At 31.3% G+C, this 16023-nt stretch overlaps 2 protein-coding genes across 4 annotated transcripts; both read left to right on the top strand.

Moving 5' to 3' along the window:
* The first annotated feature begins 1499 nt into the window (after positions 1 to 1499).
* LOC25494264 (very-long-chain aldehyde decarbonylase CER3) lies at positions 1500 to 7101 on the top strand. The gene is made up of 11 exons (XM_013603097.3): positions 1500 to 1843; positions 1947 to 2176; positions 2269 to 2501; positions 2927 to 3146; positions 4048 to 4175; positions 4273 to 4529; positions 4638 to 4745; positions 5157 to 5363; positions 5744 to 5854; positions 6291 to 6464; positions 6559 to 7101. The coding sequence occupies exons 1-11, from the start codon at positions 1793 to 1795 to the stop codon at positions 6739 to 6741; spliced, it is 1902 nt and encodes a 633-aa protein (XP_013458551.1). The 5' UTR covers positions 1500 to 1792; the 3' UTR covers positions 6742 to 7101.
* A 5379-nt stretch (positions 7102 to 12480) lies between these two features.
* On the top strand, positions 12481 to 15363 carry LOC25494263 (uncharacterized). Of its 3 annotated transcripts, XR_003011098.2 has the most exons (5): positions 12481 to 12721; positions 12803 to 12910; positions 14014 to 14229; positions 14855 to 14920; positions 15144 to 15363. XR_003011098.2 is itself a non-coding variant. In XM_024781395.2 (4 exons), exons 1-4 carry the CDS (start codon positions 12544 to 12546, stop codon positions 14863 to 14865), a joined length of 513 nt encoding a protein of 170 aa, XP_024637163.1. In that variant the 5' UTR covers positions 12481 to 12543; the 3' UTR covers positions 14866 to 15046. The 3 variants fall into 3 exon arrangements, 2 of the variants coding, with proteins under 2 accessions (XP_024637163.1, XP_024637162.1); XM_024781395.2 differs by lacking the exon at positions 15144 to 15363 and having other exon boundaries at positions 14855 to 15046; XM_024781394.2 differs by lacking the exons at positions 14855 to 14920; positions 15144 to 15363 and adding an exon at positions 14516 to 14786.
* The last annotated feature ends 660 nt before the right edge of the window (positions 15364 to 16023 follow it).

The following is a 16023-nucleotide window of genomic DNA, read 5'->3' as shown; positions in this document are numbered from 1 at the left end:
CAGTTATTTGCATAATATATATAACAACGATTTTCTAAATTTAGTCACTATTTTTAGATTTGATTTTGCCATATTCTATATTAATAGATTTGATTTTGACTCTAAAGTTGATTACTTATTTAAAGTTAAGATTTATAGTTTTTGACTCTCAACATACAAAATTATATACTTGGATCAAATTTCCCTTAAGAAGAATCTTCCAAATTACTCCTTCACCATCCTATTTCTGCCCAATTGCAACCAAAGTGTCCACCCCTGTTTTGATCTTCTCGACCAATGTTGCAACATGATAATAAAGATGAAGTCACTTAAACTTGTTACACATTAGTCGTCATGATTTATTGTTGACCACATGAGGAGTAACTTGACTGGGCTCTCCCGACGGTTAACGAAAATGTGCTTTATTTATCATTTTTTTTTTTTTAAGAAGGGAATAGAATATTAAAAATTATTTTAATAGTAAGAAAAATATTAAAAGAAGTGTTTTAAAATGGAAAATCACATTTATTTTGTAAAGAAAGAAAACACCATTAATTAGTCATAAAAAAGTTTGTATTAAAAAAGGTTATTTGCTTGTACTTGATAAAAAAAATGTTATTTATACGCAAGACTTAATTCAACCAACAATAATGATTATATTAAACTGAATAATTCATCTAATTTTTTTTCCTTTCAAATCCAATACATGTGAGTTTTGACGTGTGTTTTATTGTCATGTGGAGAGAATTGATTTTTATAGAATCAATTCCATAAAGTTGAATTTGGTTAAAGTAATTTGTATTTTAATACACTTATATAAAATGAGAAATGCTAACGAATGTTTCTAGGATACTCTTTAATGATTTTAAACAGTAATTTTTATATAAAAATTTGTATAATTAATGTATTGAAAATTAAAATATTTAACTTTTTTTAATAAATAATTTCTTAATTTGAAATGTTTAAAGAATATCTAATACTCGTTAACAAGACCCAAATTAAATTAAACTATATATTTAAGTGTGAAAATCAATTCTAAAATCAAACGTTCGAAATCTTTAAATATAATCAATTTTAAAGACTGAGCCAAATATTTTTTCTTTTTTGTCTTAGATGAAGTGGTAATCAATTTTTTTCTTTTGGTCAAGTAGCCTAGTGGCTAGAGCTCACACAATTTAATTGTTAATTGTGGAGAAATGGAGTCTCCGAGGTTCGAACCCCCAACCCCTGCATATAAAATGCGATATCCCCACCAACTAAGCTCATGGGGTATCAATTTTAACTATCAAACATATCAAAATCAATTATATATATATATATATCCTAAATCAATTCTCATTCAACTAGAATCAATCTTACGGTTATACTATGCTTCTCATTTGTAATAAAAAAACTAGTAATATTTAATACTATACTAGTTATTTCCGTGTGAGAAAAAGACATGTGGGAGACCACTTAACTGTATTGTATTGACAACATAGCCCCATTCTCCTTATAAATATGCGATGTGATTGGAGAGTGTAGGTAGATACTTAACAAAGTTACGGTTCAAATCCAGAGAGATACACTACTTTACTTTCCCATTAACAAGGAAACAATTTCATTGCACTACCAAACCTATCCTACATACATACCCATTGGTTGCTTATCCCTTCCTTTCTGATTTATTCTATTTTGGGTATTTTAATCCTCCCTTTTCCTTCTCTTGGCAAGTAATATAATTTTTGGACTCTTTTTGTGTTCGTATAAAACAACAAATAGATCAAGCCTATTACTACAAAAAAAGGTACTAAAATTATTATTAGTATAGAAGATGGGGGCTCCTTTATCATCATGGCCATGGGAAAACTTTGGAATATTCAAGGTACATAAATAACATCTATGTATGTTTCTCTTTTATTATGATAAAACAAATTCTTTTGTGGCAATAACATGTATGTATGTTTCTTTGTTATTTTAAATTGTAGTATGTATTATATGGACCAATTGTGGGGAAAGTATTGTATGAAATTTTGAATGAAGAACCCTCATACTCCAACCTCAGCTGGTGGTGCATTCATTTGCTCGTACTATGTGGTCTAAGAACTCTACTACACGTGTTTTGGAGTTCTTATAGTAACATGCTTTTTCTTACTAGAAATCGAAGGATTCTTCAACAAGGTGTTGATTTCAAGCAGATTGACAAAGAATGGGACTGGTAATTCAACATTTTATCATTTAACAAAGTATATTATATATGCTGAAAATTATTTGTTGATTATTGATTTATATCATAATTTTTTGAAACAGGGACAATTTCTTGATTCTTCAAACACTTGTTGCTACCTTAGTTTCCTATATTTTCCCATTTCTTCAGCATCTTCCTCTATGGAATGTAAAAGGTATTATTGTTGCTATGATTCTACATGTGGGAGTTTCAGAGCCACTTTATTATTGGGTACATAAGAAATTTCATGGAGATTATCTTTTCAAAAACTATCACTCTCTTCATCATTCATCTCCGGTACCAACGCCTTTAACCGGTGAGATTCTCAGATCTTCAATTTAACTTTTTAAGCCTTATCACATGGATTATGTTTTTGGAAACTGTCTATTTATAAAGCCATAAAGGAAGACCAGTTACATATTTATTCCGGTTCATGAACCATGATACCTCCATGTGTTTACTATTTACTTTATCCACACGATCAATTAATCAGAGTAAACATTTTTACACACGCATCTAATTAAATTACACAATGATATCGTTTTCTTAAATTTATTGTTAAAATATGTTCATAAATATCTATATGATTATATGGTTAGATGTGATTGAATACACGTGTAATTTTTTGACCGACCCTATATTAGAATAGGACCGATCCTATATTGGAACCTATTCTATACTCCTTCCAAACTACATGTAAATATTGTATTGGTGATTAAGCATGACTTTGTATTGGTGCAGCTGGAAATGCAACATTTTTGGAACATCTAATTTTGATGGCAGTGATTGGAATACCTATCTTTGGGGCTTCAATGATGGGATATGGATCCGGAAGTTTGGTATACGGCTATGTTTTGATTTTTGATTTTCTAAGATGCTTGGGTCATTGCAACGTTGAAATAATCCCACACAAATTGTTCAAGGCATTTCCATTTCTTAGATATGTGATACACACACCAACGTAAGTTTATTAAAATTTACATTTACATTTGTCCAAAATTTAGATTACAGTTAATGCACCCTTGAGGTTGAGTAACAAAGTACGAATCTCTCTTACTTACACTCATTACTTGTTCAATTGTCAGACACATAAAATAGCCCCCTCATTCATTTCTGTCCGTTTATTATTGGTGAGGAAAGTGATGAGCATTTACTTCCTCACCACCAAAATGTAAATGTGAACCATACTTTAATATTTTTATATATATACCAACATGTTTGGATGATAAAAGGAGAAAAGTAATCCATGTAAATTGAGGGAATATTAGAAAATATCATAAAACTGATGTTGATAATTACAGTAATATTTGTCTAATTGTTTCCTAGTCTCTCCCTTGTTTAGCCAAGATGAATCATGAGTGTCTTAGAAATACAAATCATTAGCTTTCTCATTTGATAGTTGAGATTTTACTTTCAAAATTTGGTCTGGTAAAGAGACCAATTGAAGTATATGTTTGGCTGCGACATGTTTGAGTGTTTTCAAATAAAATTAATTTTACTTCCAGAATTGATTTTAACTTGAAGTTAATAGAATTTGAAGTTTTAACCTCTAGAATTGATTTTGGCCTTAAATTTATTTTTATCCACTTTTACATGAATGTATCATCTATCCAAATATAAATAAACATTTTACATTCAACGATTGGGCAATAACTTAGTTGGAGATTGTTAAATTTTTGGTGGACCAATTGAGTTCATATTGCTAGAAGCCTATTAAATTTCCCCTGCATGATTTATCTACCTTTCATCCTTTTGTGTTGAACTGGCAAGACAGAAGAAAATCATTAGAAATGAGCCTGCATTTATCTATATAGTGGTCCAACCAATGTGTATTGATTCATGTCTTTTTCTATGCTATGCAGATATCACAATCTTCACCACACTGAAAAGGACACCAATTTCTGCCTCTTTATGCCTCTCTTTGACGCATTAGGCAATACTCTTAACAAAAATTCATGGACATTACACGAAACATTAAGTTCAGGTTCAGGTAATTAACTTGTCCTATGATTAATTCACTATTTTCATCTAAATACTAATAATCCACATTATGATAATAAAGTTGTATTGAATCTTTATCAATGCAGGAAATGGCGCTACGGTACCACGCTTTGTTTTCTTGGCTCATATGGTTGATATCTCATCCTGCATGCATGTTCCGTTTGTTCTGCGATCCGCTTCTTCATTTGCATACACTACAAGACTCTTCTTCATCCCATGTTTGCCAGTAACCTTTTTAGTTGTGATGGCAATGTGGCTTTGGTCCAAAACATTTTTACTTAGTTTCTATTACCTCCGAGGTAGACTCCACCAAACCTGGGTTGTACCGCGATGTGGCTTTCAGGTCGGTCATCTATTCTAAAAGTTTCTCTCTAAGTTTAACGGTCTCTACAATTGCAGCACCTGATGAAAGTATTGATTTTTTTCTTTTCTTTTTCAATATTGTTAACAGTATTTCTTGCCATTTGCTACTGATGGAATTAACAAGCAAATTGAGCAAGCAATCCTCAGGGCTGATAAAATGGGTGTTAAAGTCATTAGCCTAGCTGCATTGAACAAGGTTTGTCATATTATTGAATTTCTTCTTTTATTTTTTTGCTATTTAAAAAAAAAAAACGTGATAAATTGAAATCTGGCATTCTCTTACAAAGTTGTTGAAGATTCAAAGCCTTGTTGATCTCTGATACATACCTGACAAAACTAAATATTTTGTAGTACATCATAACTGATTAGAATGGTGGACCATCTTTGCTAAGCTTTTTTTCTACATTATTTTCCAACACATCCTTTATGTCTAAAACTATTGTGCCTGACACGTGGATAATATAAATGTCCCTTAACGAACTTAGGATAGGTTCTGATACAATTTTAACCAGCATATAATGTGAGTATTGCCTAAAAATTATCTAGACGATGACAGTGTATATGAATTAAATCGTATTTTAAATTGTTATTATTTGACTGAAAACAGAATGAATCCCTAAATGGTGGTGGAAAGCTTTTTGTGGACAAGCATCCAAACCTTAAGGTTAGAGTTGTTCATGGAAACACATTAACTGCTGCTGTCATTCTCAATGAGATCCCTCAAGATGTGGAAGAGGTGTTCTTAACAGGAGCTACGTCCAAACTTGGAAGAGCAATTGCACTTTACCTTTGTCAAAAGAAAGTTAGAGTTCTGGTAATTTTTCTCCCATTACTATCTTCATTAATTGTTTTTTTTTTTTACCTCATTTCATATGTGCAACTTTACTGTTTTATATCCTCACAACTTTGCACATTTATATCAGTGATCTCATCTATACTCATGCAGTTATTATTTGATTTTACTAAGTTATATTAAGTAACATGTACTAGTATTGTTGTATTGCATGTACAAAAAGCTAGCTGTCTATTTAATATATGATGGAGACATTCGATGTTTAATAGCTGGGAGGGGTAGGAAGGGGAACACTTTAAATCAATGATGTTTATAATTTAATATGAGATAGAGTGTAATGTAAATTGAACTTGATTTATACTAATTCATTCCTAATTAGATCTAATGATGATACTTTGCAGATGTTAACTATTTCAACAGACAGATTTCAGAAGATTCAAAAAGAAGCCCCTCTTGAATACCAAAGTTACCTTGTTCAAGTCACAAAATACCAAGCAGCACAAAACTGCAAGGTACTTTCATTTTCATGCCAATATCTTTCACTGCCACTTCACACTCAGCTCAAAATATCAGTAGACAATAATGCAGGTGGAATATGCTAATATTATACTTACCTTCATGTTTAATAGAGACTCTTTATCATCCTCACATGCCAATTTTTATTAGCACATCACAAATATTAGATTTCAGTTGTCGTTTTCGGAACAACTTGGTCATGAATTCGACATCTCACAAGATGTACAGAGAAACATATTTTGAGATGTCAACTCCGTGGACAGTTCTACTACAACTTGTGAAATTAGTCTATGTAATTGAGCTCGAAAATAAATAAGAATCAACTTTCCAAATTTAGCTATAATATAAGTACGTTTAAATTTGAGTATGAACCATGTTTAGAAGTTGAGAATATTAATGTAATTTGCATAATGGTTACATGTCTTGATACAGGCCTGGATTGTTGGCAAGTGGATAACACCAAGAGAGCAAAGTTGGGCACCAAGTGGAACCCATTTTCATCAATTTGTTGTCCCACCAATTTTATCATTCAGAAGAGATTGTACTTATGGTGATCTAGCAGCCATGAGATTACCAGAAGACGTGGAAGGTCTTGGTTGCTGTGAGGTAAGCAAATCAATCAACTTCATTAATATTTTTCTCATGTATAAATTGAAAAAGGATATTAATTACTATATGTTGGTGAATTTTATTGATGTAGTACACAATGGATAGAGGAGTAGTTCATGCATGCCATGCTGGAGGAGTGGTACATAGTCTTGAAGGTTGGACTCATCATGAAGTTGGTGCCTTAGATGTTAACAGGATTGATCTTGTGTGGGAAGCAGCACTCAAACATGGCTTAAGGCCAGTTTCATCAAGTCCACACACAAAAACAGATTAAAAATATTTGTCATAAACAAGCAACTTTCTAAAGTTGTGTCTTAATTATATGTTTTGGTATACTATTGCATGTTCTGTTGGGATTGGCCATCATGTGTGGTTGTATTTATTATTCAAGTTTCTTTACTATATTACTCTTTCTGTCCCACAATATAAGCAAAAATTTATAAACAAAACTTAATGTATTTGATTCAAAATTTATACCAAATAGAACACTTATGTTGACCAATTTTTGCTTATATTTTGGGACGCAGAAAGTATTTTATGTTTTGTATACGATCATATTGATCACAAACACATTGACAGTTATTCATAATCATACCATAAATGAAGTTTAAGCAAAACTAGCCAGTTCACACCCACTGATTGCTTCATATATTTTTCATTTTGTTCTTTATTAATTGAAATGTCATCCTTTCCACAGAATGCAATGTATAGGGTATATTAAGTGAGAATGAATAAGTTATGTGAGAATGATAGGAATAATTATCAACCTTTAGATTAAAATGAATGGTTAAGATTAAAAGGTTCCAATTTAAGGTGAAAACATCCAAAAACCCACGTGTTCTGACCTTTCTTCTTCTCTCACCCGTGATCTCTTCTTGGTTCTTCTCCCTTTCTTCTTTTTTGTTTCTAATTTTCCTTTCTAATTCTTCACCTTTGACTTCTTTTATTTCTTTCCCTTCTCATCTTTATCATAAAACTCTCTCAAATTCGGACGCTTTGTTATTAGCCACTTCAATTGATTCATAAATTGTTCCTTTTCCTCTTAAAGACCGTGTTTAAATCGTAAAACAGAAGAAAATTGGGTCAATTAATTATGTTAATAAAGTGTGCAGCCATTGATTCGAATTCTAGCCTTCGAAATAGAAAACACAGATTTGGTATTTGGGTCGAGTGAAACTGGAAAGGAGAAAAGGTATTAGACGCTAGAGAGATTGAAGAGGGAGAGGTACTCTAGTATTAAATTGGAACCTTTTAATCTTAACCATTCATTTTAATCCAAAGATTGATAATTATTCCTATCATTCTCGCATAACTTATCCATTCTGACTTGATATGTCCTATATATATATATATATATATATATATATATATATATTGAAATCAGAAGGTATGGTGGCTGAAACTTGGCAGGCAATGGAGTTATTAATGACATGTAAATTTTAGGATATATAGTTGTTGGTTGCATTAATTTTAAACCGCCCAATCAATAATCGTTCAATAATTCGGGAAAAGCTAACTAATATGGTTATTGGTTGGATTGTATAATCAACTCAACTCCACTACAAGACAAATTTCAACAAAGTAGGCGCCGTGGGATTTCTTTCATTTGTTACTGCCTCGTTTCATTTTATTTAAAAAGTTTTAGTAGGTTCAGCAGCGAGATAAGTAAATTTTTGTTGATCGCAACACTCTAATGTTTAAGGTGAGGTCATAATCTAAATGTTAAATTTTTGTATCACAATCATATAATCCAAATTTTTAAAGATATTATCGTTTGAACAATTATCTTAAATCGAATTTCATCGGTTAGAGTTAGTAACCATCGAACATTTAAAATCAGTTTATATATTTGTCAACATATAAAAATATTATGCGCCAAGATAACTGAATAATATTAGGGTTGCAATTGCATAAAAAGTACTCGATGATTACATGGTTCAAGTAGTTCCAAGATATTCACCTACTTTACCTAATCTAAGAAAACTAGTTACTCATAAATAATAGGTGAGGTTTAGTATGGGAATGGGAAGTTGTTTCCAATCATGGGAAAGTTTTCTTTTGACCATCAGATCAAATATAGACCATGATATTATCATAGACATTCACCACAAGATTTTTTTTCACTCTTCATCCCAACAACTCCCACGCCTCTTCATCCCCAACCTCCTCTCCCCTCACAAGATGCAAAGTTGTTCTTTTTTCTGTCCATTACTACTGCTATGTATTTGTTATGTACCCTTTATCCATTCTAATTGATTTTTATTTCGATTTTGATTTTGTTGAGTTATTGGTTTTTGCATGTGTTGACTATCCTGTCCATACGTATTAAGATCTGTTGATTACACACAAACCATGAACATTAACACACTCAAAATTAAATTAACCTTGAAATCATAAAGTTAACGGACGATTTTGAAGGAAAACAATTGCCAGAAAGGAAGATGATGAAAGGAGCATAGATCCCCTTTGTTCTTTGCCGGAAGAAAATAAAAATAAAAAGAAAGAGGAGAAGCAGGTGTATAGGTGTATAGACATTAACTTGATTTCTTAAAAATAAAAAAAACAGACATTAACTTGATGTTGGTTGATTATAAGTGTATAAACATCAGAAACATCAAGTTACTTTTATTTTTATAATCAGAAACATCAAGTTAATGTATAAACATGAGATGCAACAACCATAATCAGAAATAATCATGCCTGCTGGAGAAGAGGAAATGTTGTTATTAAAAAAATAAAAAATAAAGATGACCCGTGGCATCACATAGAACATCCGATAAATCTAACGGTAGCTGTTTCTTTGACTGTAGTGACTGTGACAAAATCTAGTGATGAAAGACTATGATAAAATTGTGTTCCTTATTTAATCTAATGGTTGAGAAAATCTTTCCCATGATGGGAAAGAACTCTCCTTTCCTAGACTAAATGCCACCCTAGGAAAGGAGAGTTCTTTCCCATCATGGGAAAGATTTTCTCAACCATTATATTAAATAAGGAACACAATTTTATCATAGTCTTTCATCACTAGATTTTGTCACAGTCACTACAGTCAAAGAAACAGCTACCGTTAGATTTATCGGATGTTCTATGTGATGCCACGGGTCATCTTTATTTTTTATTTTTTTAATAACAACATTTCCTCTTCTCCAACAGGCATGATTATTTCTGATTATGGTTGTTGCATCTCATGTTTATACATTAACTTGATGTTTCTGATTATAAAAATAAAAGTAACTTGATGTTTCTGATGTTTATACACTTATAATCAACCAACATCAAGTTAATGTCTGTTTTTTTTATTTTTAAGAAATCAAGTTAATGTCTATACACCTGCTTCTCCTCTTTCTTTTTATTTTTATTTTCTTCCGGCAAAGAACAAAGGGGATCTATGCTCCTTTCATCATCTTCCTTTCTGGCAATTGTTTTCCTTCAAAATCGTCCGTTAACTTTATGATTTCAAGGTTAATTTAATTTTGAGTGTGTTAATGTTCATGGTTTGTGTGTAATCAACAGATCTTAATACGTATGGACAGGATAGTCAACACATGCAAAAACCAATAACTCAACAAAATCAAAATCGAAATAAAAATCAATTAGAATGGATAAAGGGTACATAACAAATACATAGCAGTAGTAATGGACAGAAAAAAGAACAACTTTGCATCTTGTGAGGGGAGAGGAGGTTGGGGATGAAGAGGCGTGGGAGTTGTTGGGATGAAGAGTGAAAAAAAATCTTGTGGTGAATGTCTATGATAATATCATGGTCTATATTTGATCTGATGGTCAAAAGAAAACTTTCCCATGATGGGAAACAACTTCCCATTCCCATACTAAACCTCACCTCATAATAGACATAGCAAATAAATAAAAGAGACACAAATTGGTCTCTCTTTTAGTTTAGGGTGATTTTAATATGGTTAAAAGATCTTCAATGCATATTTTGAATACAATGACAATTTCTTCTGATTGTTACAAACCTCAACTAAAAATCTCCTAATATTGACTCAAGTTTCTGTAAATTGACTCTAAAAAGACATAAAAATAATGTTATGTGTGGAAGTCATCACCGCTCTCTCAAGTATTTAATAAGCAAATCACTCAATCAATGTATGTCTTTTTATCATAGGCTTGAAAACATTCTACATAGATGATAAAAGTTGTTGAAAAAACACATATTTTTTAGTTATTTAGAGGTTAGAACCTGGCTTAGATAGATGAGATATTTTGGGAAATTAAGCTAAAATTGGAGTTATGTATCCACCACTTTTTTCTAGTTCAGGTAATCAACCATTACCAAGCCGTACTTAAAGAACTTTTTTCAAGAGACCATTGCTTTCACGATTAATGGCTCTTTGTTTTCTATTTTCCTTTTATAGAAGAGAGACCAATTTGTGTGTCCCTTTTATTTAGTGTAACCAAATTCTTTAATGTTCCTACTCCAAATTTAAGGTGATACTAATGTTAGAGCAATCCCAAGCTTAAGACACTACCAAAACAAAGAAAATAAAGTTTCTACCTAACTCTAAAGAGGATAAATACCTAAAAAGGCTTATAATGTGGTTTGTCATCGAAAAAAAACAGAAAAAATTTAAACATAAAAGAGGATTAACAACGAATAATGATATACAAGGTGACTTAAAAAAGCTCATATTATCAATAAAACGTGCCTCAATATATGTCAATATATGGGCCAAGGTGGGCCACGACCCACCCACCCAAAAGCAAAATATTTTTTTCCTATAAGGAAATTACTAAAACACCCTTTGCTATTAAAGAAAAATACAAAATGGTCCACCCTTTCCACTCACGGCCCTTCCTTCCCTCAGATTTTTCTAACGCACACAATTTCAAACTTCAACTTCCCTCTTCAGCTCTTTTATATATTGTCGCTGCCCATTCCGCTTTCAATCTACCAATAATTGTTGTCATAGTCGAGGTGAAAGCCCTCTTCTTAGTCTCTCTCTCACACCCTATCTCAGTTTTTTCACTTCGAATTTAAAAGTTAAATTTTTGTCTCTAGTTGATTTTTGAATTGATAAATGGTTTGTTGTTGTATGTCTATGTCTTTGTTGATTTGTTTTTCGTCATCGTCACCGTTGCTTCGAACATCCTTCGTTAGCATTTCTAATTTAATTAATCTATTTATGTTTGTCTTAATTGCAAAATGCAAACTAATTTCTTAACAACAAAATGAGAATATAATTAAGGATGAATTGTTATAAGAAAGTAAAAGCAAAGTGGCCAAATAATTTAATATTTATAAAGTTTAAAAAACGACCTTTCATAGATATATGCCAATTACTTATATTAAGGATAAAGTATATATGTTTTTGAATTGTTAGGACTATATGAGTTAACTAAATTACAGTTGTTGTTGAAGATAACTAAAATAAAACTATAGAAGATTCATAAAAATAAAATGATATTATACTTTATTGTTTATTTTAGCGGCCCATTCAAAAAAAAATTCTAGCTCCATATCACTAATTGTATATATCCAATTAGATCAAGAATTGAACGAAGAAATGAGTTTTTTCCTCTGAATTTTATTTCCACAACTTTCAAACCACCATAAACGTATATTGAAATTTTTTTTTTTTTTTAAGGAGAAATTTTTTATTCTATTTTGCGATATATCAAAAGGGCATGTCGGTAAAGATATAAAATAAATAGGAGAATATTAATAAATAATTAATTAATGTACTTGAAAATATCAAAAGAATATTGTAAAAAGAGACAAACTTTTTTTTAAAATGGATTTATATTTAAAGAACTGTTTGATGCACTTTTGCCCTCTTTTGTAAAAAAAAAAAAATAACTGTTCGAAAAATCTGGAGGGTCTGTGAGCAAAGAAGGGGGTCAGGAAAGTAATAAGCACCAAACATGGCCGATTGGGCTGCATGCATGGGTATTCAGAAAATGAATTTGACACGTGACAGTAGCGGTAACCTCAAAACGGACACGTGTGTCGTTTGTAAACCGCCAACAAAACAAACAAAACAACTTTGTCCATACCTTTTTCCTAGACTTCTCCAAATCTTGTGCATTTTGGTCGGATTCAAAGAAAAAGAAGAAAATGGATAACAGAAATCATCGTTTAAGAGTTCAAAACAAGAAACCAATTAAGCGCAGCGGAAAGAAACCATTGGTGAAGAAGTTTTTGGATTATCTTAAGTCTGATACTTTTTTGTATGCTCCTCTTCTTTCTCCTCAACCCTCCGGCTCTGGTTTTCCATCACCCAACAACTTCAAAGGTTTCAAATTCAAACTCACTAATCATTTTCTTCTTACCTTCAATTTTTTTTTATGAGGTGTTAATTTGTTTATGATCACAGTGGTGGAGCTGAAAAGACCTATAAAAGAGAGGCACTGGTTTAATGAGTATCTCAAATCTCAAGGATATATGTATGATCCTGTTATTGAGCTTCCACTTTCACCTCAAGGTAGTTATACTTGTTATCAATTTTCCATTATCTACTTTAATTGTTATTTTGGATATGGATAGATATGCATTCGGCTTTTGTTTTGTAACTTTAGCTGCTCAATTTTTGTGTCATGAATAACTGTTAAAGATTAGTAGTTTAATTTAAATAAATTGTTATGTTAGCATTGAGGATTTAGAGACAATTTTAAAAGAAATGGTGGAAAATATATCTGTCTCTTGATTTCATTAATTAACATTATAGTGATTATGTTTTGTAGCTCATTAACCCTCTTTTCTAGCATATTGGTAGCTTTATGTTGGAAACTTGAGTATAAACAACTATACCAATAGTCCAATATGAACGAGTAAATTAAAATAGAAGAATGAAAAAGTTGAATCATTGAGTAAGGCAAGACCCAAAAGATTTAGTGTATATAGTATTGATCAGTCACAACTTCATTAAGGAGTAACAAACTTGACAAGCCTATTTGCTTGCTTTTTCCCTTTAGAAATACACAGATTATAATTATAATTGTATTCAATTGTAGGAGCCGACTAAACATATGGGCATGCATATAAATAATTGTATGATCTATTGTCATGTTAGCTTATCAAATATATTATGAATATTTTGATTCATTTCTATTAATCTGGAAATATAAAAAGAGAGAATGGGTGCATGTAATAACAATGAACACCCATTGATTCATGATGGTTTTTTCTCAACTTGTACTCTTCATGCCTCAAATGATCTTCAGGTTGAGAGAAGAGGCAATAAGAATTATGTGTGCTATATTGGAAATCATAGCCTATATGCAGGGTGGTTACCAGCTCGTTGATTACCAATTAAGCTAGCTATATAAGCAGTTAACAATATCTTCCACCATTATGACATTGAAAAATATAATTAAATATGATACTCCAACATTGTTACCTTGTCTCACTTCTTCGTATGATTTTACTGATACTATGTTGTGGAGGCATATAAATCGTGGCCCTCTTGGTGATAGATGTCATTCTCGCTCGAGAAATTCCTATTTGAGAAGAAACATAAAAAATTGAAATGTGAAGATATATGATCATGTTGTTGTCACCTAATTATTCATTTCTGCTAAATTGCAGAACCTTTGAAGGACCGAGAAATGATAAGGAAAGATGTTTCAACTGGAAAGTCAACAATGAATGTCAACAACCAACAAACTGATGATTTGGAAAATTTGAACAAAAGGTCTGAAAGTCATATTCCTCAAACACACATCTCTGATCGCGTTACTCAGGGACAAAAGGAAACTGTGAAGCACACCGTGTACCAAACTTGTCGGACAACTTCAACTTCAAGTAAAATTCTTTGCTGCTTCAACTCCTCTATTCATAATCATATATTTACTATTTCAATTCTTGCTTTTGTTGTTTATTGCTGAAATTAGATTCAATGTTAATGGTAGACTAGACACAACACACTATAGATTATTTTGTCCTCCTGATGGAAGACAAGACTAGGAAACTTGATCATTTTGATAGTTAATGTGTTCTTCCAAGTTGACATAGCATAAGGACTCTGAGGACGGATTTTAATTAAGAATGATTTTGGATGGTTATAACTCTACTTATATATATGTTGCAGGAAATATGACCCTTAACGCACAGCTGAGAGCTCATAGTTGATGAATCTTTTGGATATAAATGTAAACATAGAATATAATAACCTATATGGGGTGTTGTTTTACTTGTTCATATCATGAATGAATGTATTTAGAATTCTCTTGTTGTAGCATCTTTGTCTTTTGATAGATTATACTAATGACAAATTTGTTTTTGTAACGTATTTTGGTATACTTTACATGTAATGTATAAGTTGTTTCAATGTAGTATGAGCTTCCTTATCTATCTGTTAATATTTGGCATGGAGATGGATCTAAATAAACAAGTTCTCTGAAAAAAAAATGATCTCTGGCAATCGCAGATTCTGAATGATCTTTTTTCCCCTTCAAGTTGGCCTATTAAAATTAATGACACGAGGACCTACCATGTAAGTTTTACATCTTTGAAATTTAATTAGGATGTTTTGTTATTGACTCTTTAGATAAACTGGACATGGAATTCTTCTTGATCAGATATGAAAGTATATTGGTTAATTTTCTGTTTTAATTTCAAATTCAGATGTTTACACCAATAATTTGCAAAATGCTTATTGTTCTAGATTTTGTTGTTTTTTGCCAAATTAGTATTTTCATAACTATTATTCAAAACAGAATGCAAACCAAAGACTTGGCAATTGCTTAAAAGATAAGCATGGAATTGAGGGATGATATATTTCAAAGTTTGTATTTGGTTTGGACAAGGGGGGGAGGACAGAAGTTTTAATAAAGAATTTGTATTTCTTTATCTTTATAATGTTTCAGGTCACATGTAATTAACCAATAACATTCTTGCTTTTCCACAACTAACGCAATACACATAACTCTCTATCTATATATCTGTACTATATATAAAGAAAATAACCATTTTCAGCACTTTTAGGTTGGTATTTATGTTTCAATTTGTTATATCTACATATTTGGTGTAATCATTTAAATTGTTATATTTATTTGGTATTGGGTGCGATCTCAAGGTTCCATGAGATGTGATATCTCTTGGTTTTAGAAAGTCTTCTACAAATGATTGTTTTGTTTGGAGAATGCTCGTTATTTGGAAAGGTTATTAGCTTATCCTATTTAAAAGTTTGATCCTTGAAAATCTTAAGGGGCTTTTCCTTGAGGATTAGACGTAAGCTTGGTGTTTTAGGTTGAACTAGGATAAATCTTTTGGTGTCTCTTCGCTCATCCCTTTATCTTTTTTTACTTTGAAGAGAGAAGTTTAAATCACGAACAATGTAAAATGTCTTTTTAAAATAAATAAAAGTGTTTTTGAAGTATTATATGATCATTTATCATGTTAATTCAATTTTTTAAAAATTATTTTATAATGTCCGTAATTTAAAAAACAAAAGTAAGCTCTCCACTTCCTTTCTCTCCTAAACCCTCCCTTCAAATACAGCTTGGATAATTATGTTTCTTTTTTACTCAAAATAATTGTGTTTCTGAGTTTAAAGAAATTGTGTTTCAGTTTGAAAACATGTAACATCAAACATGG

The sequence above is a fragment of the Medicago truncatula genome, chromosome 4 (genome assembly GCF_003473485.1).
Source record: "Medicago truncatula cultivar Jemalong A17 chromosome 4, MtrunA17r5.0-ANR, whole genome shotgun sequence".
Classification (NCBI taxonomy): domain Eukaryota; kingdom Viridiplantae; phylum Streptophyta; class Magnoliopsida; order Fabales; family Fabaceae; genus Medicago; species Medicago truncatula.
The sequence above is the reverse complement of the archived record's forward strand: the minus strand, read 5'-3'. Positions and strand labels throughout refer to the sequence as shown.